Raw genomic sequence first — 24,779 nt, 5'->3', positions numbered from 1 at the left:
AATGTTTTTTGCTTTCCTGAAAGATGGCCAGAATTGGGTGTGCCCCGACATCTGCAGGCTCATTGTGCCCCTTCTGCGTTTTAACTGGATTTCAGTCCTGAGTCTTGTTTTTTTTTTGAGACGGAGTTTCGCTCTTGTCGCCCAGGCTGGAGTGCAATGGTGCGATCTTGGCTCATTGCAACCTCCGCCTCCCAGGTTCAAGCAAATCTCTGCCTCGGCCTCCTGAGTAGGTGGGATTACAGGTGCCTGCCACCATGCCTAGCTAATTTTTGTATTTTTTAGTAGAGATGGGGCTTCTCCATGTTGGCCAGGATGGTCATGAACTCCTGACCTCAGGTGATCCGCCTGCCTCGGCCTCCCAAAGTGCTGGAATCATAGGCGTGGGCCACCGTGCCTGGCCAGTCCTGAGTTCTTTAACTGCTAGCCCAACCTGCTTCTTTGTGTGCTGAAATGAAGAGTGAGGATGAGTGGGTGGCAGTGCCCTCCTGGGTGAGCAGTGGCTGAGCTTTCTTAGCAAAACAATAATGGAAGAACGTGAACGCAGTGTGTCAGTGGCAGCAGTGTATGGCTAGAGGCAAAAGCCTAGAGAACATAACCACAATATTGGCCAGACACCTTATCTGAATAGCTTAAGTCTTTGAGTCTTGATGGTCTGCCTTGGTAATGTCATCTTCCTGGTGCACTAGTCCAAACACAGCAAGGAGCACTGCCATCCAGTGTATGTTATCATGGAATCACAATGGCTCCAATGGAGCTCTTTGATGTGCCAAGCATTTCCCAGTCCATCATTTGACCTCATTTAACCCTCACAAAGCAGGCTCCAAAGTCAGAACTGTCATCATCCCGTTTACAAAGGACATGGTGGAGGCTTGGAGTTTTTCAGCTGCCTAGGATTGAATAACGGGTGGAATCAGAACTCATCTCACTATTGCCTCCCATCAGTGACACCCAAATAAGGAGGAAATGAGCTATTCTCCTAGTCTGGAAGTGCAGCGTCCAATCCATCTTTGGCATTTTCTGCGGAATGGGTCTGGAGGGTCAAAATGATACAGCACCAATCAGTTGAGTATTTTTGTTGATGAAGTCTTTTGGCCTGCCAATTCCTAGATGGGGCATATTTTATCACCAGTCTGCCAACTTGCTAATTTGTAATATGGGGACAATGACTGCGGTTCATTGGGTCTGAGGATTAAATGGCATAATGAATCTGAAAGCATCTGATAACATGCCTGGCATTTGTAGCTGGTCGGAGTGCATCAAAATGTAGGTTCGTATCTGCCCTCAAAATGTTAACAGATAGTAAACTCTCTGCAAACTAGGTGTTCTTCCTGTTGGGGTTGGCAACCAAGGAGCCCTATTGTGGAATGTGACTTGCCTCTTGGAAAGGCACTAATGCCTACTGTTTTGGTGCCTGGTAGTTAACGCTGGAACAGGGGTATGTAGCAGGGCTGGTGGAGGTTGGAAGTAAGTCCCAGTGGGGTTCTGCAGGCTAAGCGAGAGGTCTGCCCATAGTGGGCAGGCCTGACTGAGGCAGGTACAGTGGTTTGCAGCTTTGCAGGAAGCTTACACCTGAGGATTGTATAAACCAAGGTAGTCAAAGATGTGAACAAGGACTCTTACAACTGAGAAGCAGAGTGTAAACTTCAAAAGTCAAATATTCTTTTTTTAAAAATTGCTCTCTGTTGGCCAAAATATCTATATAACCAGAGCTCAGTTTCTCTGACCACTAACCAGGTGTGGTCTTAGATTATAACAATTTGAACAAAAGCACATCAATAATGATAATAATAAACCAACCACAGACCAGGCCCAGCCAGTCTTTAACTTTCTGTCATAATTTTATCTCCTTGTGGGACTATGGACATTATAGTTTACTGTGGTCCTTACTTACAAACAAGTGCTCTCCTGAACTGTCCACTGGAGCTAAGGTTCGCCTTGCATCTAACATTTCTATTACAGCTAGCTCACATTTATTGAGCACTTACTGTGCCAATGTGTTAATATGTGATCTCATTTGATTCTCACAACAAACTCTCATTATCCCCAGTTTACAGATGGGTAAGCAACCTGCCCAGGGTTGTTCGGCCAGTAAGTGGCTATGACCTTGGGCAGTCTGATTTGAGTGCCCATGGGCCTTCTTCTGCTAACCTCCTCCCTTTTGCCTCAGACACAGACCCTCTTATTTGCCTCATCTGGGGAGAGACAGATATCCCTGATGGCTGTGTTAAAATTGCAGCCGAGATTGGCCATGTGTGGGAGGACTTCCACTTCCCTCATAAATATCATCCTTACTTGTTATATTTTTCTTTCCCCTTTAAATACCTTATTGGGTCAAGTAGCCTTCTCTGACTAAAATGAGAAATGTGTTTTTTCTTGACAATTATTCCATAAAGCTTCCAAACTATTCTCTGAGATATTAAAATCGTGTAGAATTATAAGTGGGAATGAGAAAGATGCCTTAATGGTGAGTGCTCATTATTAAAAAAAAAAAAAAAAGCACTGAATATTAGGAAAAAAGTTAAACAGGCCAGGCACAGTGACTCAAGCTTGTAATCCCAGCACTTTGGGAGGCTGAGGTGGGTGAATCACCTGAGGTCAGGAGTTTGAGACCAGCCTGGCCAACATGGTGAAATCCTGTCTCTACCAAAAATACAAAAATTAGCCAGGCACAGTGGCACGTGCCTATAATCCCAGCTACTCAGGAGGCTGAGGCAGGAGAATTGCTTGAACCTGGGAGGTGGAGCTTGCAGTGAGCCAAGATCGTGCCATTGCATTCCAGCCTGGGCAACACAGTAAGACTCCATCTCAAAAAAAAAAAAAAAAAAAAAAAAGAAAAACATTAAACATGAATTGTTTCACAAAATGTAGTATTCGTAATAGGAATTTACAAACAATGAATATTATCTGGTATTCAACTAACTGCAACTTTCATTGGTTTCATTTTTTGTTTTGTTTTAGTTTAAAATGTTTATTATATTCTTTTTAAAAAATAGCTTTCTGTTGGCAAAAACATCTGCTTCACCAGAACTCAGTTTCTCTGACCATGCCGGATTATATTCTTTATGATGTAGAGGTGTTTAAAATATGAGCTATTTAGAAGACAATAATTCGAATTCATAATTTCTTAGGTATCTTGGTACCTGACACTAGGCTAGAGTGGGTAGAGTTGGTAAACCTAAAAATGAAGAGTATGTGTGGGGTGAGGAAAATTGCACTTTTCCTAGCTTTGATGCAGACTCATGTTGGTAAAAATGGGTTTAAATTATTTACTGATTTAATTCCACTCTCAAGTCTGCAGGTAAAACCAGTGCTGTGGAAGCTGACACATTTATTCTGTGAGTTCACATGAATCAAGAACACCAAGAGCCCATCTGAGGAGACCTCATAGGCCCTAACATAGGTTAGGGGTTGAGAGCGGGACCTGTGCCTTCCCCATGGTGTCAGGGTCCCCGGCACACCCTTCACAGCTGCAACTCAGAGACTGAGTATGGGTCCATCCTCTGTCTAGAGGAGGGGGCCTTGACAAAATATGGTCCCAGAGGCCGGGCGCGGTGGCTCAAGCCTGTAATCCCAGCACTTTGGGAGGCCGAGACGGGCGGATCACGAGGTCAGGAGTTCGAGACCATCCTGGCTAACACGGTGAAACCCCGTCTCTACTAAAAAATACAAAAAACTAGCTGGGCGAGGTGGCGGGCGCCTGTAGTCCCGGCTACTCGGGAGGCTGAGGCAGGAGAATGGCGTAAAAACCCGGGAGGCAGAGCTTGCAGTGAGCTGAGATCCGGCCACTGCACTCCAGCCTGGGCGACACAGCGAGACTCCGTCTCAAAAAAAAAAAAAAAAAAAAAAAAAAAAAAAAAAAAAAAATGGTCCCAGAGCCCACAGATCTCAGCAGGTCACCTGTATCTGCAGTCAGTTCTCTTTGGTGCTTTCCTGCTGAGTCCAAGCCCTGATGTATCACACTCTTGTCTCCCTGGTAGAGACTTTTACCCTCACCCCTTTGTCAAACAATAATTGGAATAGGGAAATAAGGAACTCTATCCTTTTATGAGCCTTTAAGTTAGAAATCACCACTTAAAGTCAGTACTCCTTACCCTAATGCCATACCTCCTGGGAGCCAAGCCTTCTCGCCTGGAGGGAAGGGCTGAAAGAAGTGGTAGCTGCATGTTGGGCACTCTCAGCTGTGGGCAAGTCTCTGAAGCTGTGCAGAGCTCGACTCAAAACAGTTCTAGTATGAAACTGACCGTGTGTTCCATGGCTTCCCGCACTGACCTTATTATAAGGTCCCAAGTGACTCCTGAAGCTTGATTCTAAGCCTGCCTACCTTCTGAAGTGCCAAGCCATCACCTCCTAGCACCAATACCCTTATGAAACTAGCACATTTCCTGCTGTGCCAAGGCCTCGCAGTGTAGCTACTTGCCCCTCTGAAAAATTGTGTAGGTACACATCCTTCATCTCACAGAATCTGAAAGAGCGGATTTGAAAGGAAAGGACTGGATAGGAGAAGAGAACGCAATTTGGGTCCTGTTTTGATGAGTCTTTTTCAAAAACTCCCAAGTTAATTAGATCACTTACCATCTGACCAACTGTGTGGTTGCTCAGTATGTGTCCTATGTATCCTGATAGTGTGGGCTGAACATCAGAATAACTGGGCAACCATCTTGGTAACACAGTTTCCCCACCATGAAGCTCCTGGGAGCTCACAAGGCATATCCTGTGCTGTGCCAGGTCTGGCCCGTGCTCTTGAGGACAGTAGCAGGAAAAGACAGGGGCTCTGAATCACCTCTGGGCTCCCATAGTCATCCCCCAAAAAGAGGATACTATCACTTAAGACAGACACAGCAAGGGGGGCTGGCTTTACTGGAGTTGACCAAAGGCCTGTAACCCTACAAGAGCTGGGTTGAACTTTCTGTGACCACTGTGAGAACAGGTTCTCTCATAGGACACTCACGGTTCATGCTCAGGTGATCCTAGTTCTTACCTCTGTCTGGGATACTTCTTGGGCATTACCGCTGGACCCTACAGCAAAATATGACATCTCCTGGCCCTCTCCAGCTTTATGTGTGGACCCAGCCTGCGTGAGTCCATTTCTCAGAGGGCTCTGGTCCTCCTGACCATAGCTGATGGTGCTGTGGAGCCATCAGTCACCCACCCCCAAGGGCCTGTGTATACCCACCAGGATAACCAATTCACCTTTGGTGCTTATTTTAAGAAAATCATGAGGAAACAAGATACAGAGAAAAAATGTAGAGAATCTGAGGATGACATAGAGTCGTAGTTTCACTGAGTTTCTTACCTTAATGGAGAATGGAGATAGAAAACCATCACAAGATAATAGTTTGTAAAGTCTGGAGAGAGTCTGGGCTTTAGAGTCAGACAGACCTGGGTGCATATCTGAGTTTCTGGCACCTACATATGGCCATGGACAACTGAATGTCTTTAATCCAATTTTCTCATCTGTTAAATGGGGGGTGAGGGATGACCATAACCTCACTGGGTTGTTGTGAGGATTAAATAAGGTAACATGAAAAAGTGTCTGGCACATGGTATATGCTCAAAAATGGTTACTTTACCTTCCCTTCTTGAAAATTTCCATGGACAGAGATTTGAGTTTCCCCTGAGAAACCTCTCCATAACTAAAAGGGTCTTCCACATGTTCAATCAAAGTTGCTCATATTTGCTTTGTCTGCTTCCTGTACTCGGCATTCTGTGGGACAGAGAGAGCTCAGCAGCCTTTGCAGAAAATCTCTCAGAGATTTGAAGACAATATTTGACTTTTAGCTCAAAAGGAACATTCTGACTTTAAGGTTAGAAAAATGTTCTATAAGGAAGTGGGATGTGGAAGAGGCCCAAGCTCTGAATTAGGATCGCTCACAGCGCAAGACAGAATGGCAAATGCCACCCAGCTATCTGATGGGTCTGATGGGTGGCTGTTCTTTTTGGACATTAGAATGTTTACTTTGTGTCACATACTATGTTATTGGCTTTGCACACATTTAAATGTTTCAGGAACCCTATGAGGTAGTTATTATCACACTTTTCCTTCTCCGTATTTCTTAAATGGGGAAACTGAGGCTAAAGGTTACATGGCTAGTAAGGTGGCAGGGCCAGAATCCAGGCCCATGGCTGTCTCTGGACAAAACCATACTGCCTCTCTAGTCTGAGACCTGAGGGATTAGCTTTAGCAATTGTTCAAAAGAATGTGGAAGTCTGGGAAAAGCTATTAAAGAAGGCTCTGTAATGTCTTTTTCTGGATAGTCCGGCACCTCTTTGTGATGGGGACCTTAACACACACACACAGGTTGACTGTACAATCTTTAAGGGTATGCACGGCAATTTTCTACAATGCCATCATATCAACTTTTGCTTTTGGGGAGAATGTTTATAATCAGAGTGCTCTCTGCAAAGTAGAAGCATGCACTGTTTCACAAGCAATGGGTGAGAAATGTGCTTACCTACTTTATGTACTAAGTACATTTTTTTTTTTTTTTTTTTTAGGACAAGCTGAAAAGTACCATGTGTCTAGTGCCATAATGAGGGGTTTTACACTCAGGGCTGGAGCAGGGGTGTGTTGGCTGTCCTGCAGGCACAAGGGTCCAAGGAATCTTTCTGGACCAGGGCAACACCCTAACTGTCACAGCTCAGCTATGTCCTTGTCTAGAGAGATAGCTCTGTTGTTTTCACTTAAGGAGAGCCCTTACTCTGGGGCTGAGGGCAAAGCTTGGATTTGAAGAATTGTAAAAATGAACACTTACAAGTAAGGGCCAATGTAAATAGGTCAGCAAGTGGTGAAGGGTTAGCATATATATTAGAATAAAAAAAAGGACGATGAAGATTTCCAGAATTGTGATTGTTATAAATGACTCATTGGCTTGGGCAATGATGAAACAAGCTAATGCTCCTATGATAAGACTCTGCAATAAAAGAAACAGGATTTGTTTTAATGCATGATTTAAAAAAATCTACATTGTCAGTATATAAATATGATTATATTACAGTACAGTGGCCTATACTGCTTTGCACATACATTTTTAACATTTCTTATATTTTGAAGAAATGAAATACATGAAAATAATAAAAGCACATAGTATAGAAGGATAAAAAAAATCAATTTATTTATCTTCCCCCAACCCAACCTTAGTCTCTCTCCTTAAAAGTAACCACTATTAGCAGTTTATATTTCATACTAGAAAGAAGTCTGCATATATACTGGTAAAGTACATATACATTGATTTTGGTAGAAGAGCCTTCGTTTTCTTTCTTTCCAAACAGCTGCTGATTATCTCAACATCATTTATTGGCAAATGCCAGTATTATCCCCACTGATCTGATTTCAGATCAATCCAACCTTTATCGTATACTAAATTCTCAGATGTAGTTTGGTCTCTTGAGACTGTTCTCTTCCATTGAATTGCTGCTTCCTTCTCTAGTACTCTAAGTTATAGACAATTCACTCTATACAGAGTTATTGTTTGGCCCAGTCTTCCTCTTATTACTAATTCTCAGACTGTTTATGTCTGCCATGTTTGTGTTGGTCAAGTTCCCCAGACTAAGCCTGCTGGCATTTGAGTTGGGATTTCTAAATGAAATACTCACTTATAATTTGGAAAAATTACAGAATTTAGTTATTCTCAAGAACAAAGTATGTCTTTCCAGTCATTTTAGTGGTTTTCAAAAAATATCTCTGAGAGTTTTAAAGTTTTTTTCCTGTATGTATATCACATTTCACTTATTTTTAGATATTTGATCATTTTGATTACTGTTGTAAAGAGAAATATTTTCCTTTTTTCTTTTTTTTTTTGAGACGGAGTCCTGCTCTATCACCAGGCTGGAGTGCGGTGGCGCAATCTCAGCTCACTGCAGCCTCCGCCTCCCAGGTTCAAGCGATTCTCCTGCCTCAGCCTCCCGAGTAGCTGGGATTACAGGCATGTGCCACTACACCCGGCTAATTTTTGTATTTTTAGTAAAGGCAGGGTTTCACCATGTTGGCCAGGATGGTCTCGATCTCCTGACCTTGTGATCTGCCTCCCTCGGCCTCCCAAAGTGCTGGGATTACAGGCGTGAGCCACCGCACCCGGCTGAAATATTTTCTTATTTTAAGTGGTTATTTGTCTAGGAAAGCTTTTATTTATTAACACAATAATGACTCACCTAACTAAATTATCTGGCTCTAAATTGTTTCCAGTTGATTTGGGTTCTTCTAGATATACAATCATATTAGCTGAAAGAAAGGATATATTTTACCTCTTTTTGTTTTTTTTGAGACAGTTTTGCTCTTTCGCCCAGGCTGGAGTGCAGTGGCATGATCTCAGCTCACTGCAACCTCTGCCTCCTGGGTTGGAAGGATTCTCCTGCCGCAGCCTCCTGAGTAGCTGGGACTACAGGTGAGCTCCACCAAGCCTGGCTAATTTTTGTATTTTTAGTAGAGATGGGGTTTCACCATATTGGCCAGGCTGGTCTTGAATTCCTGACTGAGGTGATCTGCCCATCTTGGCCTCCCAAAGGGCTGGGATTACAGATGTGAGCCACTGCGCCTGGCCACCTCTTTTCAAATAGTATTTCCCCTTCCTAATTATGACTAGTGGTTTCAGAAAAAATTGACTTATGGTGTAGTAGGCATCATTTTTCCCCTCACTTAATAAATAATACTTCTGATGTTTAAATATGTTGACTCTTAGTTTGAAATGTTTATTTTTACAATGTCAATGGAATATTTATATACTCCTGTCTTACTGATCTCCATTCTTGGCAATCAGGGACAAATGTTGAATTTTGTCACATGTTCTGTGACATAATCTTCTAATTTTTTATAATGTGATAGATATAATCTCATTTTCCCTTTTACTTATAATATAGTTAATTATTTTAATAGAGTCTTAATGTTGAATCATCCTGTTTCTTTCTTGTGGTATTGTATTTTCAAAAAGTACTGATGAATATTATCTGCTAATACATTGATGTTTTGTTCTGATGCAAGTGAGATCTCTACTTTGTTTTCTTTTTCTGAACTCCGTCAAGTTTTCCTATCAGTATTATACTGAATGTGTAAAGATAGTTCAGAAGTAATTCTTCTTTCTCTATTCTTTGACAAAGTTATAGTAGTGTCAGAATTATATCCCATGAAGGCTTGAAAGAGTTAACTTGTAAAAGGGTCTGGGCCTGATACATTTTTGAAAGATACTCATTTGGTAAAATTCTCATTTTCTTCTATGTTTATACTGCCCTGTTTAGATTTTTCCTTATTCTGGGATCAGTTTTGGTAATTTACATTCTTCTAGAAAATCAACTATTTCATCCAATTATTCACATCTGTTTTGCAAGGTACTCCTGTAGATCCTTTCAGTTTCACTGATGTTTATGATTTTTTTCCCCTTCTGGTTTCTAATTTTAAATATATGTCCTTTCTTCCCCCTTTTTTTCTTGGTTGGCCAATGGTTTATCAATTTAATAGGACTTTCAAATGACAGCTCTTGTATTGATTGATTCTATTATTTTTGTTTCCTAACTTATAAATTCCTATTATCTTCATTGCTTCCCTAATTTCCTTTGTGAGAGGAAACCGAACCAACCCAAATGTCCATCAATGATAGACTGGATAAAGAAAATGTGGCACATATACACCATGGAATACTATGCAGCCATAAAAAAGGATGAGTTCATGTCCTTTGCAGGGACATGGATGAAGCTGGAAACCATCATTCTCAGCAAACTAACGCAAGAACAGAAAACCAAACATTGCATGTTCTCACTCATAAGTGGGAGTTGAACACATGGACACAGGAGGGGAACATCACACACCAGGGCCTGTAGGGAGTGGGGGACTAGGGGAGGGATAGCATTAGGAGAAATACCTCATGTAGGTGACGGGTTGATGGGTGCAGCAAACCACAATGCCATGTGTATACCTATGTAACAAAACTGCACGTTCTGCACGTGTACCCTAGAACTTAAAGTATAATAAAGAAAAGAAAAAAAAATAGGGGGAAAAAAGAGGCAAGCTTAGTAGGAACGGTTTAGTGTGTGGGGAGCAAGGGGCGGTGGGGAGGAAAGGTGAAGCAAAACAAAGGTGAGTGGCAAAGTAAATTATGGAAGCTTTCTGGAGCTGGCACCCCCTGGGCATTTCCCCGAGGCCACTGCCGGCCACATCCCCCAGCTAGATCTCACCAGCTCTCTGCTCACCATTCTCAGGATCTTCAATACTCCAGTGGGCGAGAAGGAAAAACGCTTGAGGCTGTCCCTGAATTCGCACGGGACTTTGGCTCGGCCCTCCGCACGCTCTTTGATCGCCGTCTCATTTAAGAGTTTGGATTCAGTGTGTGCAGAGGGCGTTGGGGGTGGGAGTGTGGGTGTTGGGGGTGGGAGTGTGGGCGTTGGGGGTGGGCGTGTGGTGGCTTTCTTTGAGGGTGCGGTGCCCTCACTTCCTTGGGGACGTGCGGTGGCTGCGGACTTCGCAGTGCGAACTGAGGCTGCAGGGTGCTTCCCGGATGCGGTCTTCGCTGAGGCGTTGCGCTGTGCCTTGGGTACAGAACTCACTACGCTGCCGCTACTTGGCAGGGCTGTGGCAGTCTTTGGTTGTTTCAGGTTCCCTGAAGGTGCCTCGGGCGGCCCAGGTTTGGCGTCTCCAGGATCCATGGTGGGTCCCTAGGGCCTGGCCGTCCGAACCAGGGCCGCAGCAGCGGCTGGCTCTCCCCTGGGAACCAGTGTCGCGTCCCAACGGCTGTTGGCAACCCCTCCGGCGCGAGCACCCGCTGCCCCACCGACAAGCCCAGCCTTTCAGCCACCTCATTGCCACAGGGGGTGCAATGCCACCGTCTAGCCTGAGAACTCAAAATCTCTGTAACTCCACCCCTCGGAGCTGCTAGCCAGCCAGGCGGTAAAGAGAGTCAAAGATCCCTGAGGTGGATCCCGGCACATTCTTCCCTGCCACCCAGGCCGGGGAGCCGGAAAACCTGATCCCGCTGCTCCCAGCGCTCTCTTGGAAGTTACAGTAGTGCTCTAAGCCGGGCGCAGAGTTGGGAAATCTCTTCCTCCAGCTCCTATACTGAGTTAAAATAACTGCAGAAAATATGTGGAAGAATACAGAAATATGTTTAATACTTAGTATCAAACTAAAAAGTAATATAAAATTACAAAACTACTTTTCTTTCATGCACAGGCTTTTTCTGGTAAGGACCGCTGGGATTGAACAGAAGCTTCCGGTAAATAAGGGCTCCGTCGGCAAGACAGCACACTGCTGTCACAAGTGCAAACACCTGGAAAGAAAGACACGCATCACTGCCCTAACCATGGTCCCCACTCCTGTCGTTCACACAAGTTTTAAGTGGTCTGCCCACCAGATTCCTCTCTTGCTAGGGTACTCGGATTGCTCCCTGTGCTTCACCTAATACTAACATGGAGAGACTTCAGAGATCATCTTATTCTCTTCATTGCTAAGTTTTCTAAATACTTGCCTATAGAAAGAGAAAAGATAATTTAAGGGAGCAGAAAAATAATGAAGCAGTGTGGGCTCTGAAATTCATTTGTTTGCTTTTATCTCTTGACCTGCTCTTGCATGTATTCTTTTAAGCCCTACTGAGGATATTTAGTTATCAATATTTCTAACCTCAGTGTTCAACTCTTTGACTTCTCTACTGACAAACTCTATAGAAGAAAAGGTCAAAGTTAACACCAGCTCAGTATTAAATCATGGGGACTGCAGCTCCAGAAAACTGAATGATGTTTTAATCAGTTTAATAAGATGATCCAAAGTGAACTCTCAAAGGCTAGGTTACATCTGCTTAAGGGGTAAGATTCTAAATGGGCCTTAAGAAAGTAAAATTGAGATAAAAGCAATAAACAAGAACACGTGGGGACCTTCAGACTCTCTGATGGCTATCTGAGAGCTGGTGCCCGGTTGGGGAGGGGGATGCCATTCCTTGCATGCTGTTTGGTCAGCTTCATCCAGTGGTCAGGCAGTTTGGTTTCCTGGCTCCAGACATGGCTCTCACAGTCTCCTTTTCCACCTAGAGTCTCAAGCCACTGCCTCCTAGGTTCTGACCACACTGAATACCTCCTACCAATCTTTTCATGACTAGCACTCTGTACACTATTGGCTCCTCTACCTGGAAACTCTTCTCTTTTTTTCTCCTTTATTCTCAGCAAACAGCAATTCCACTGCCAGAGAGGTAGTTTCCTCTTTTCTGCCCTCTGCAGCTCCCTGTCAACAACTTATATACAGCGGTTTCCACTTGTGTCTCCTGTGTTAGGTTCTGAGCAACTTGAGGACAGGGCTCACACTCTAGTCAGTGCTGTCTGAAAGCAGCATAATGTGAGTCACCAATGTAACATAGCCACATAATTAAAGATTTTTTAACAGCCACATTATCAACATAAAGAAAAAAATAAGTCAGCCAGGCGTGGTGGCTCCCACCTGTAATCCCAGCACTTTGGGAGGCCGAGGTGGGCAGATCACAAGGTCAGAAGATCGAGACCATCCTGGTTAACACAGTGAAACTCCGTATCTACTAAAAATACAAAAAATTAGCCAGCATGGTGGCGGGCGCCTGTAGTCCCAGCTAGTCGGGAGGCTGAGGTAGAATGGTGTGAATCCGGGAGGCGGAGCTTGCAGTGAGCCGAGATGGCGCCACTGCACTCCATCCAGCCTGGGTGACAGAGCTAGACTCCGTCTCAAAAAAAAAAAAAAGAAAGAAAAGTCATAGATTTTAATATATTTAGCTCAGTATATCTAAAATATTATCATTTAACATGTAATCAACAAAGTTATTAACAAAATATTCTACAATCCTTGTTGGGGGTAATGAATCTTTGAAATTCAATGTGTATTTTTATGCTTACAGCTGATCTTGATTCAGACTAGACTAGCCACATTTCCAGTGCTCAGTAGCCCCATTGCCTAGCAACTATGGTTACTATACTGAACAGCACAACTCTATATTTTGTCAGCCCCTGCCAAAGTACACTTAAGAAATGAGTAAATTAATGAACGAGTAAAAAAGTGAATGAAAGTAAATCCTATGCCTGGTCCCTCCTCCTTCATAGTAGAAAGATGTGTATTATCTTCAAAAACAACTGGGGGAAGTTGACACAGAGCTATCTCATTTCTAGAATAATTCTGACTCCTCATGAAGTTGCTCAGGGCCTAAGGGAGATGAAAATCATGGGTTCTGACATATATGGCTGAGAACTCTCCTAAGTGACTCATACTATGAAAGAACATGGAAGTAAGAAGATTTATTTAAGAACTTTCTAATTCACTTCTTTAGGTCAGAACCTAGAAAAGCTAAGTGATGTTGAACCTTGTATGAGAAATCTCAGAAGAATATCAGATAGAACTATAACTAAATTACCTGAGTCATTTTCTGGCTTGCTTTCTAGGATGAAGTCTGATGGAATGGATCTGCTTCTCTTCAAGCAGTGTTCAAAATGATCCTTTAGTTGCAAGGTGCCCTGCCAATGTTCCCTTACTGTAAGGACATCATCTATTATATTCTATCTGAAGGATCTGAACAAGAAATAACTGAGCTCAAAACACTCTCTCATCTTAACAAGTGGTATGTATCCTTTTCTATAAAAGGGAGAGCTATGAAACTCATCCATCTTTTTGTTTTGTTTTGCTTGGTATCAGGTTTCTCAGAGCTAAGTGCTGTAACTGATTCCAGTAGCTTTTGTTGGTCTAGTCTAGCCCTACGTACCTATAAGAAATCTGTAGGAACCTCTTTATTGGGTTAATTCTGCTTCTAGTATAAAATCATACTCCTTCACGTTAATCAGGGCAAGCATTCAGACAAAAATATTGAGCCACTAGGCACTGTATATTGGCCTAAGAATCTCAAGGATGAATACAGTATAGCTTTCTATTCTTACATCTGTTTTCCAAGTAAATTTGCATTCTGATAAAACCTGAAGAAAGAAAGCAGAAAGACTTCCACTTACCCCTCCACCAACTGTCAATGGTGTGGTTTCTGGTATCAGAGCCAACACAGATACGATGAGCATGAATACTGTTGTTACCATTGAGTTGATAATATCCTAAAAACACACAATAAAGCTGAGTATTACATGAAGACTACCAAGCAATGCTAAACAAAACAAAACAAAACAAAACAAAACAAAAGTCACCAGGCCGAATGCACTGGCTCCCGCCTGTAATCCCAGCACTTTGGGAGGCGGACAGATCACCTGAAGCCTGGAGTTTGAGACCAGCCTGGCCAACATGGTGAAACCCCGTCTCTACTAAAAAAGCAAAAATTAGCCGGGCATGGTGGTACATGCCTGTAATCCCAGCTACTCGGGAGGCTGAGGCACAAAAATTGCTTAAACCCGGGAGGTAGAAGTTGCAGTGAACTGAGATCATGCCATTGCACTACAGCCTGGGCAACAGAGTGAGACTCTGTTTCAACAAAAGGAGTCAGCTTCCTAAATATTTTGAAAGTTTCATTTTATTAAATTCATTTAGCACATAACTTTCAGGAAACCAAAATGTCACAGTAAAATGATACCTAGATAGTATCTGGTCTATAATGACACCTAGTGGTTTTCTTTTACCTGTAATATGCCAATCTTACTTAAAAAGCTTTTTCTTTCTTTTTTACTTAACATAAATGTAGTTGGAGGGAAAATTCATCTGATTAGGAAATAAAGTAGATGATGTATTATGTAGAAAGTTTAAGGGAGAAGGGGTGCCATGGGAAGTAAAACCGCTCATTTTTAATAACATAAGAAAATGCAGAGTAGTCTACATTGTATATCAAACTTTAAGTTACTAAAATGCAATTAATGCTGGGCGCTGTGGCTCATGTCTGTAATCCCAACACTTTGGGAGGCTGAGGCGGTTGGATCATCTGAGGTCAGGAGTTCAAGGCCAGTCTAACCAACATGGTGAAACTCTGTCTTTATTAAAAAATACAAAAATTAGCCAGGCATGGTGGTGGGCGCCTGTGGTCCCAGCTACTTGGGAGGCTGAGGCAGGAGAATTGCTTGAAGCCAGGAGATGGAGATTGCAGTGAGCTGAGATTGCACCACTGCATTCCAGCCTGGGTGACAGAGCGAGACTCTGAGACTCAGTCTCAAAAAAAAAAAAAGGCAATTAATAAAACTTAAAATAGCACACACTTAAGAGAAAGTGGTAATTTTCAGGAAATCCCCACAGACATCTCTAGCAATGGATGACCAATTATGCTATTATTGCTGATGATACAGCTCATTCGCTTAATACTTTCACAAAGTAAAAATTAGTTTCATTCTTAACTGTGATGTCAAGAAGTGCAATTTTACATTTTTAAAATGGATGTGTAGTGTGGGAAAGGTAAACTGTTTAGCTGAGAAAGGCTTATGTATGGTTTGCAGATAACCACAGGCGGGAAGGAATAACACAAATAGCAAACTGCAAAACTCTGGTAATTTAGAAAAGCAATTAGGAAGAAAGTAGGAAGAGGTTCAATGGGGGCAGGGCAAGATCAGATATACTTAGGAAGAAAAAAGTTCTCATTTGTAGGAGACACTGAGACAACTATTCTAGGTTAACTCTCTTTTGTGTTGGATTTTTTGCTCTGCTTCAAAAGGCAACAGACCATACTCCTGCTTCAGACAGGCAGCCTGCCTCCTGTGAGCAATCTGGGCAAGTGTTTATAGATGGCTTTGGATCAAAGCAGTGTTCTAGGGAGGGCAGAGAACCGCAGGGGGAAAAAAAAGGATATGCCTGCCCTGGAACACCAATGATCCTCAAGAGTAATTTAGACCATTTCTTTTATATTAAAAATGAAACATCTATATGCCACAGAGTAGAATGTAAACTTAATTACAAAAATAGGGATTTCAAAGGAATTCCGAGCCTATGCTTAGATACCACCTCAAAGCCATGGGTTGACTCATTTTTTTCTGTTTTCTGTCATTTGGGGCTCTTGGGGGGAACAATCAGAGAAGGCCTGCTCTGCAGACTGTATCAGGGACAACAACTTTGGGACAATTTGAGTGGAGATGACCAAGCCCTCTCCTAGTTAGCAAAGGCAGTGGCTAGCAGATGGAAGTACTAACAACTTACCTTTTCCCCACCTACAGATGAATTGGAAGTCAGCCATCTCTGTGTCCTACACTTTAGGTAAGAGCCCCAGGCAACTTCTCCACCTGTGCTCTGGCTCCAATTCCACTCTGCAGGGGCCTCACTCTATTCATTACTTTTATTTGTCCCTGGCCATATTTCCTCAACTCAGGGATGACCCCTCTAGTTGTCTCTTTCCTTCCCTGCTCAGTCCCACAACTTTCCTGTCACTTGCCCACTGGAGGCAAACTCCTCTGGAAAAGGTCACCGGGGTGGCGGGGGAGACAGAGAGACTTTTCTGGCCACATCTCATCTCATATGTTGGCGTTTCCCAGTTTTACCTTCAGCTCTCTCTACGCTCTTTCTGAGCCATTTTGGCCAGTCCGAGCTCAGTTAACATCACAAGGTGACTCCTAAAGTGTGGCTCTAGCTCCTCTTAAGTTTCACACCATTTCTGAACATCTCCATATGAATATCGCATAAGTAACTAAAATCTGTATTTATCAAGCTAAACTCATTACATACTGCTCTCCTGCACCCTTCCTTAAACATATTCTTCCTCTGTCAGTATCCTCTCAAGATATGGAGGCTGATCATCTGATCATGCCACTCTCCTACTTAAAAACCCCCAAAAACTCCCATTAGGCTTTGGGTTAAAGTCCAGAGCACATAAACCCTTGTATGCCCTGACCCCATTGTCTCAAACCTCACTCTTGTCCCGGCTCTTGTTCACAACTTAATACCCAACCATTCAGATACACCTGCAGGTCCTGAAGGGTCATGCTTTTTCTCCACCTAGACCCTCAGATATGCTGCTGCTTTTCTAGCAGAAAAGCACTTTCCCTTCCCTGTCTCAGTCATCTGCTAACTACGTTTCATCCTTCAGCCCTCAGTTTGGGCAATTTTTCTTCACAGCCTATTGTGATCTGGTCCCTTTCCCTTGCTGGGTTGCATCCATGCCATCCTAGGTGTATATCTATCACAGCACCTATTCTGTGTTGCTTTCTGGGTGCATTTAAAGTTTCTGAGATACAAGATTTTTGTTTTGTCTTACCAAAGAACCAATTACAGAATCTAGGATTAGCAAATACTTAACATTTACTGAATAAATAATTTCATTAGATAAAGATCAGAAAGGATTCTGGGTTTCGTAATGGGGCAAAAACTTAGTTACCCATATAACACCCCATTTCTAAGAGATAAAATATCAGTAAAGTTTGATCCTTAGAGGTTTGGGGACTATTTTTTTTTTTTTTTTTTTGGGACGGAGTCTTGCTCTGTCGCCCAGGCTGGAGTGCAGTGGCTGGATCTCAGCTCACTGCAAGCTCCGCCTCCTGGGTTTACGCCATTCTCCTGCCTCAGCCTCCCGAGTAGCTGGTACTACAGGCGCCCGCCACCTCACCCGGCTAGTTTTTTGTATTTTTTTTTTTTTTTTTTAGTAGAGACGGGGTTTCACCATGTTAGCCAGGATGGTCTTGATCTCCTGACCTCGTGATCTGCCCGTCTCGGCCTCCCAAAGTGCTGGGATTACAGGCTTGAGCCACCACGCCCGGCCGGGGACTATTCCTTTTAGTGTGCTACATATAAGCTACTCTCTCTCAGTCTATTCTGTTACACTCCCGGCTCTAGGTTTATTACTGGGACATGTAAGAAACTCCAAGGAATTATGTTTGGAGAAAAAGAAAGGCTAAAATGTGTTAGTTTTATTAAACTCTAGAGAAGCAGAGTGTGAAGAGCAACTATGCAAGACAAAGAGGATGTGGACCAGTGTTCATTATCTTCTTGAAGAAATCTTTAGAACAACTTAGTTTAACCCTTTCTGCCACTAAATGAGGTCCAACTGAGGAAGACTTTGCAATCTCTTTTCCTAGACCTCCCTCCAACCAAGTCCAGCCCTGAAGTGTAGATCAAATAGTTTTGAGAGGTGCTATGAATATCCTACTTCCCAGCTTTTCCCTTTTAGGACTTTTAAAAAGTTTATGATTTGCCTGAAATGCTTGCCACTGGCCTTGAAGTTGGTTCCAGAAGGTATCATTTAAAGGCATGCTTGTGGTTTAAGAATAACTCTGAAGTCTCTTCTTGTTAATACGAATTATCAGCTTGGATATTAGCACTGTGGCATCCAAGAGGATGAGACCAGTGCAGCCGAGGAAGACATGGCAGCAATTAGTACAGCCAAAGAGGAGAAGGGCAGCAGGAGGGTTCAGGAGGGAGATCTACGGAGACAGGATGCTGGGGATGAGACTTGCAAGAGGACAGAGGAGAAGTCACTCAGTTTTTCTTAGCATCAGCTTCTAGTCCAGTCTGAGGGGCTGCATACATCTTAACGAATAACTTTAATCTGTCCAATTTGACAGTTTTCAGAACCATCTGGGCATTCCACTGGGCAGTTATTCCTAATGATATGAGTATGGCAGGTTGCAGTCTATATACTATGAAATATAAGAGGTGCTAACATTATTTACTAATAACTACAGATATTTTCAAGTGAGATAACATTGTACATTAGCTTCTTCAATTAGTTTGATTTTCCATTTAGTGACCAAGGATGTGCAAGGATAGACACTTGTGTATCTGTTTCCATCTCTATCCCAATTTTGAGGCCATATTAACATGCATTCAAATTGGTAATAAAGATTAAGAAAGCACTATAATTTTATTAACATGGTCCTAAATTTAAATTTCTTTAGAAGATGTATCCAAGCGAATTCTAACAGAAGTGTCAGCTGAATCTACTGATAGATGTGCACAGAGAAGGTATGCTCTGTGGCTGCCCTGCATCCTTAAGACCCTCTCACAAGGCAATACAGGGCACACTAGCAATGGGTAGGGCTCCTCCTTCCTAAGCCTATCAGAGATTACCTTAAGGGTTTAAGAGAAACAAAAAACAGAGTTCATTAAAATATCTCATTATGGTAGGAAAAAGTAAAATTTAAGGATGAAACTGAACACTTACAAGCAAAGGCCAAAATAACCACTTCATTAGTCGATCAAGTCTGAGTATATATAAAAGTATGAAAAACAAAATAACGGTGACTTCAAATCCAGTGATAACAATATATGGTTCAGGGGCTTGTGCGATGATAAACAAGGTCATAGATGTCACAGTTAGTGCCTAGAAGAAAAAAACCCATGATTTATTCAGTGACAACTGAATACAAATTTAAACTGTAAAAATGATAATTTCTAAAATAATAGGCTGGGCACAGTGGGTCATGCCTGTAATCCCAGCATTCTGGGAGGCTGAGGTAGGAGGATCGCTTGAGGCTAGGAGTTCAAGACCAGCCTGGGCAACATAATGAGACCTCATCTCCAAATAAACAAAAATAACCAGATACTGGGGTTTCTGCCATACACACACACATATAAAACAGCCATGGCTAGAGTGTATGGATATTGACTTCTCTTTGTCTTTTAGAGGACTGAGTATTCCTCTCTATTTTAAGTCTAATTAATTATTCCTCTTGTGCTTCTGACACCATCACTTCCCACATCAGTTCTCTTGATCTTTTTCCACCAAATACCTCCATTCCCTCTTGTACTTTCAATCCATCCTCTGCTAGCTCCTTTTCTCATCATCCTAGAAACATCTCAGTTGTCTTCTTTAAAAATATATACACACATACTCTTTCCTTTTATCCTGCTCTCCACAGAAACCCTTGTTTTGTTTTCTATTGTTGTTATGCTTCCTCAAAAAGTCTGTATACTGGCTGTCTATAATTTCTTACCATCCATTTATCACTCCTTAATTCTTAACAATCTGGAGTCTACTGTCAGATTTAAACTTAGAATGTTGCCAGAAAAATACTGAGGAGCAAAGTTCAAAACAAATTGTCAGGGCAGGGGCGGTGGCTCATGCCTATAATCCCAGCACTTTGGGAGGCCAAGGCAAGCGGATCGCCTGAAGTCAGGAGTTTGAGACCAGCCTGGCCAACATAGTGAAACCTTGTCTCTACTAAAAATACAAAAATTATCCAGGTGTGGTAGCAGGCGCCTGTAATCCCAGCTACTCAGGTGGCTGAGGCAGGAGAATTGCTTGAACCCAGGATGCGGGGGTTGCAGTGAGCTGAGATCACACCACTGCACTTCATCCAGCCTGGGTGACAGAGCCAGACCCTGTCTCAAAAACAAAAACAAAAAAAATTGTCAGAGAAAAATAATTCTGATGTTTAACAGCTTTATTATCAAAGTACCACTTTTTATACACTTCTACCTAAACAATGCAATCAGAATCTATGCTATTTTAAGTGGAAAACAAAAAACAAAAAACAAACAAAAAAAACAACTCTGAAATTTCTTCATTTCCAAATGAAGATACAGAACACGGCAATGTTAAGTGAAAAAAAAATTAAGCTGGTGGGTCCCAGGGGAGTTCTGTCAATGTTCTTGGGAAATAAAGTTCTCTCCAAAGCTCTGTGCTGTTGGTAAATGGTTTGGTTAAGAGTCTTCCCTGGCTCGACTTTTAAAATATCCTGTCAGCTGGTAACATATACATACTCATTTTAACTTTAAGTCCATATAGGTTACTTATTCATAATTCTTCCAATTACTTTATTAGCATAAATATGCCCTTCTTTTAAACTTCTAAATTGGTCAGTTTGATTACTAATAACTAGTTACTATGTAACTTCATTCTTTATAATTAATATAATTACTATTAGCAACACATCATCTCAAACTGCTCCAATTACTCTACTGGACCAAGGCCTTCAGCCCACAGATTATGAAATGAAGGGTCACTTTTTCAGTCCCTATCCTCTGTAACCTTTTTGTATCATGGTAATTTGCACTGGTGATTATTCCATTTCCTTAAACCTTTCTATGGTTTCTGTCAAACTGGGTTCTCCTGTGATTTATATTTACAGTTCTTACATCTTTCCTAAGCTCCTGGCCTTTGTTTCCAGTTATCTTTTAAATATCTCACTAATAGTATCTCAGACATTACCACTCTATGGATATTGCCTTTGCTAATATCAGTGATTTCAGAAATACTAAATTTAATGAATGTTTTTTTCTTTTTCCAGTACTTTGAGGTGCTGTTTTATAATGAACACTTTTCATTCCTTATCCTAGTGAACCCCTATGACGTTATTGCCATTGGCTGTCCTTCCCCTACTACTGTTTTCTTTTGGCTCCCGTGTCACTTCTCCGAGATTTTAAACCTCTGCTACTGTTCTCTCTTGGTGGGTTCCTCTCATTTTATTCACCCCTGTAAAATGCTGTCATTCTCATTCCACTCAATGAGTCTGGGTCTTTAACCCAGGTCCAGCCCCCACATTTCACACCTAAGTAGCCATTTAGAATCCCTATCTGGATAACCTACAGGAATCTCAGTTCACCATGTCTAAAGCTGAAATCCTGCCCCTTCCTCCTGGATTCACAGCCTCAACTGGTGGTACCACAAACTACCTTATCACCCATGCCAGGAACCTAAGATCACTGTCCTTACCCATTCCCCAACTGATCAATAATCAGGTCCTGCTCACTTAATGCCTAAACATTTTGGGCACTCCCTCCTCTTCATCCTTACAGCTACTGCCGTCAGCATCTTTTCCATGAACTATCATGACGAAATTTCTAACATGCAGGTTTGTTTATGCATTTCTTCATCTATTTAAAATTCTTCAATGGCTCTCCAGGGTCTTTAGAATAGAGCCTGCTTCTCACCATGTTTTCAAGATCTTCCACAATTTGGCTCCTGTCTACTTCCTGAGAAAAGACTTACTTCACAATTTATCCACATGAATCAAACTCCTGATCCTCTTTTCACATTTGCTTCATCAATAGGCTGTCTCATCTCAGTGGATGGCGACTCATCCTTCCAGTTGCTTAAACCAAAAACTTTAGAAGCTGTCTTGGACTCCTCTTTCATTTACCCCACATCTGGCTCATCAGCAAATCTTGTTGGTGCTACTTTCAAAATATTATATTCCAAATGTGACCACTTCTTATTACCTGCTCTGCTACCACCAGCCACCATCATCATCTCTTGCCCAGATTACTACAATTGGTCTCTTTGGTTCTACCTTTGCCCCTGCAGCAATCCCCTTCTGTCCTTCCCTACCAATCTAGTTAACATAGCAGCTATATTGTTTTTTGTTTGTTTTTGAGAGGGAGTCTCACTCTGTCACCCAGGCTGGAGTACAGTGGGGTGATTTTGGCTTACCTCAACCTCTGTCTCCCAGGTTCCAGTGATTCTCCTGCCTCAGCCTCCCGAGTAGCTGAGATTACAGGCACACACCACCATGCCTGGCTAATTTTTTATTTTTTTTGTATTTTTAGTAGAGATGGGGTTTCACCATGTTGGTCAGGCTGCTAGAACTCCTAACTTCAAATGATCTGCCTGCCTTGGCCTCCCAAAGTGCGGGGATTACAGGGTGAGCCACTGGGCCTGGCCTAGTATACTTTAAAAATACAAGTTAGATCATATACTTTACTTAAAACCTTCCTCATCTTCACTCACTCACCCCAGTCCAGTTACGCTGGTTTTCTTGCTCTTTCTTGATGCCTTCCCGCACATTCCTACCATAGGGCCACACTGCACTGGATTTTCTCTGCTTCAAACACTCTTGTTCCAGGTATTCTCATAGCTAACTCCCTCATCTCACTCAAATCTTTGATCAGATGTCATCTCAACAAAGCCTAGAATTCTATTCATTATTGCAACTTTTCTCTGCAACTCCCGCCCCGCCTTACAAACTCCCTTACCTGGCTTTTACTTTTCTCTTGTTCCACTGCACATACCACCTTCTAGAATACTAAAATTTATTGTGTTTGCCTCCTCTGCCCTCCCATCCCAGTATGTGTACTCCACGAGGGCAGGGATCTTTGTTTTTTGTTCACTAGTATTTTTCAGGAGGCTGGAACAGTGCCTGGCACATGACATGCATTACACAGATTATTTGAATAAATAAGGTAACACTCAACTTCTTATATTTCTCTGCAGCAATTGTGCTATTTTTTGCCTCCATGCCTTTAGTCAGGTGGCTCTTAGATCCAACCCTAGATTGCTCTAGGAAGAGTTTTTTTCTGACACCTATCTCCTTGGTTAGACGCCTCACTTCTGTGTTCTATCTCCACCTTATCACGTATCTTAACTATCTGCTCATGTGTCTGTCTCATAACTAAACTGAAGAACTCTATGAGTCAGGGATTTTTGTCCTGGTTTGTCCTTGCTGTTCCAGCTCCTAGCCCAGAGTTTGGACCATAGTAAGTATTCAAATGGTTTGCTGAGGAAATTAATATGTCAAAAACTAACCATTCTCACAGAACATGGTTCCCCCTTCAGCGTTCAAGATGTTTCCTTTTTCAGTGTTCAAGATCCCAGACCTTCTCGTCACTTTTGTCCTGAGTATTTACTCCCAATCAAAAGTGATCTCTCCTTCCCTCGACTCCAGAGTTGTTTTCTAAATCTCTTATGTATCTCAACTTACATGATATGAAAGCTACTTCTCACAATCACAGACTTTTGGTGTGAGAAGGATCTTATATGCACTTTGTTCAACCCGCTCACCTTAAGTTTAAGTCTCCTTTATAACATCCTCACCAAGTGCTCACCTATGCCTGGTATTTTTGTCTGGGAACGCACTGCCTTCCCAAGTGGCCATTTAGTTTTGGGAGATCTCCCAATATAAGATTCCTCCTCACATTAATTGGAAATGTTTTCCTTGTAACTTTGAACTATCTCCATTTTGCCTCTCCCATGTCAACTCTTTAAAACTTAAAACAATTTATTTTTTCCTTCCCTTTAAGGTTTCTCTGTGAATTCCTTCAATGATGAGTTTCTAGGATAGATTCCTTCAACTAGGACAGTTTCCAGTTCTCTAACTAGCTAGGTCACTTCTCTCCAAATGATCAACTTTCTCCAAACTGTTCAGAAGCGACTGCAGTGCTCCCGGTAGGAAGTCTGCTGCTAGAAACGAGCAGTTCTCTCTTTGTCCTGGTTCTGGGTTGTATCAGCCTTGAACTCAATCACATCAAACGTCTGTCTTATAGAAGTCCACATAACACTTCCCAAAACCCCTGAGGCTTTTTTTTTCCTTTCAAATCTTGTGGGTTTCTGAGAGGTGTAACTGCAGCTGTCTCACCTGGTAACCGGGGTACCTGGTCTGTGGATTTTTAATTAAAAAAAAAAGGTTTTGTTTTGTTTTTGTTTTTGTTTTTAAAGAGACAGGATCTCTCTGTCGCCTAGGCTTGTGTGCAGTGGTGCGATCAAGGTTCACTGCAGCCTCGAAATCCTGGGGTCAAGCGATCCTCCCGTCCTGGCCTCCCAAAGTGCTGGGACCACAGGTGTGCGCCACGGCGCCCCGCCCTCTCTGGTTTTCATGAATGTGTGTCCCTAAACCCTCCTAAGGGGAGGACGGTGCCGTATCTCTCTCCTTCTTCCCTCACGAAGCCGTGCCTTGCCTTTCAATCTTGATCAAAGCGAGGCTGAAAAGCAAACAGGGCGTTCAGCTTTGCACTTCATACCCACATCTCCCGCCCCCCGAGCAGCTTCAACAGCCTCCCGCCCTCCGCGGCGGGGCCTCACCAGCCGCAGCATCTTCACGTGTCCTTTCACACTGAAGCAGAAGGGGCGATGTTTTATTTTCGGCTGCACGTTAGCCATCGCGCCTGCAGACCGAGCAGCCGCAGTTCTCCTCAACTCTTCTCAGCACGCTGCCCGAGTAGGTTCTGCGCAGCTACAGCAACGGCCGCCGCGGCGGAGCACCGCCCTCCTAGACTTCTCGTCCAGCTGGACTTCCCG

General features: G+C 42.7%; 2 protein-coding genes and 1 long non-coding RNA gene across 12 annotated transcripts in view; 1 reads left to right on the top strand and 2 right to left on the bottom strand.

The window, feature by feature from the left end:
• CMTM1 (CKLF like MARVEL transmembrane domain containing 1) overlaps nucleotides 1–11,052 on the bottom strand; it is a 14,003-nt gene extending 2,951 nt beyond the window's left edge. For 2 of the 6 annotated variants that reach the window (XM_015126329.3, XM_015126331.3), the window contains exons 1-2: nucleotides 10,177–10,704; nucleotides 6,753–6,911 (exon numbers count right to left, since the gene is read on the bottom strand). In XM_015126329.3, the coding sequence (XP_014981815.2) occupies nucleotides 6,753–6,911; nucleotides 10,177–10,629 (612 nt within the window). In that variant the 5' untranslated portion in view covers nucleotides 10,630–10,704. Of the gene's footprint in view, nucleotides 1–6,752; nucleotides 6,912–10,176 lie in introns of all 6 variants that reach the window. The other 4 variants (XM_077984087.1, XM_015126330.3, XM_077984088.1 and 1 more) reach the window with 4 other exon arrangements.
• On the bottom strand, nucleotides 7,748–24,779 carry CKLF (chemokine like factor). Of its 5 annotated transcripts, none has more exons than XM_015126321.3 (4): nucleotides 24,564–24,741; nucleotides 18,990–19,148; nucleotides 13,930–14,025; nucleotides 7,748–11,052 (listed from the first exon to the last, which is right to left on the bottom strand). In XM_015126321.3, the coding sequence occupies exons 1-4, from the start codon at nucleotides 24,639–24,641 to the stop codon at nucleotides 11,044–11,046; spliced, it is 342 nt and encodes a 113-aa protein (XP_014981807.1). In that variant the 5' UTR covers nucleotides 24,642–24,741; the 3' UTR covers nucleotides 7,748–11,043. The 5 variants fall into 5 exon arrangements, with proteins under 5 accessions (XP_014981807.1, XP_014981806.1, NP_001252841.1 ...); XM_015126320.3 differs by lacking the exon at nucleotides 7,748–11,052 and adding an exon at nucleotides 11,067–11,249; NM_001265912.1 differs by lacking the exons at nucleotides 7,748–11,052; nucleotides 18,990–19,148 and adding an exon at nucleotides 11,067–11,249 and having other exon boundaries at nucleotides 24,564–24,779.
• LOC144337617 (uncharacterized) lies at nucleotides 10,577–16,121 on the top strand. The gene is made up of 3 exons (XR_013410975.1): nucleotides 10,577–11,350; nucleotides 13,372–13,547; nucleotides 16,054–16,121. It is a non-coding gene; the product is annotated as an uncharacterized LOC144337617 (long non-coding RNA).

This window comes from Macaca mulatta, chromosome 20 (assembly GCF_049350105.2).
Source record: "Macaca mulatta isolate MMU2019108-1 chromosome 20, T2T-MMU8v2.0, whole genome shotgun sequence".
Classification (NCBI taxonomy): domain Eukaryota; kingdom Metazoa; phylum Chordata; class Mammalia; order Primates; family Cercopithecidae; genus Macaca; species Macaca mulatta.
The sequence above is the reverse complement of the archived record's forward strand: the minus strand, read 5'-3'. Positions and strand labels throughout refer to the sequence as shown.

What these genes read in the sequence shown, in the direction of transcription:
- CKLF (XM_015126320.3), bottom strand. Translation starts at nt 24,641, where the DNA reads ATGGCTAACGTGCAGCCGAAAATAAAACATCGCCCCTTCTGCTTCAGT. An exon ending in ACGTGAAGATGCTGCGGCTG is followed by an intron (nt 19,149 to 24,563) that starts GTGAGGCCCCGC and finishes TTTTTCTTCTAG; the next exon opens with GCACTAACTGTGACATCTAT. An exon ending in CATTGACAGTTGGTGGAGGG is followed by an intron (nt 11,250 to 13,929) that starts GTAAGTGGAAGT and finishes CTTTCTTTCCAG; the next exon opens with GTGTTTGCACTTGTGACAGC.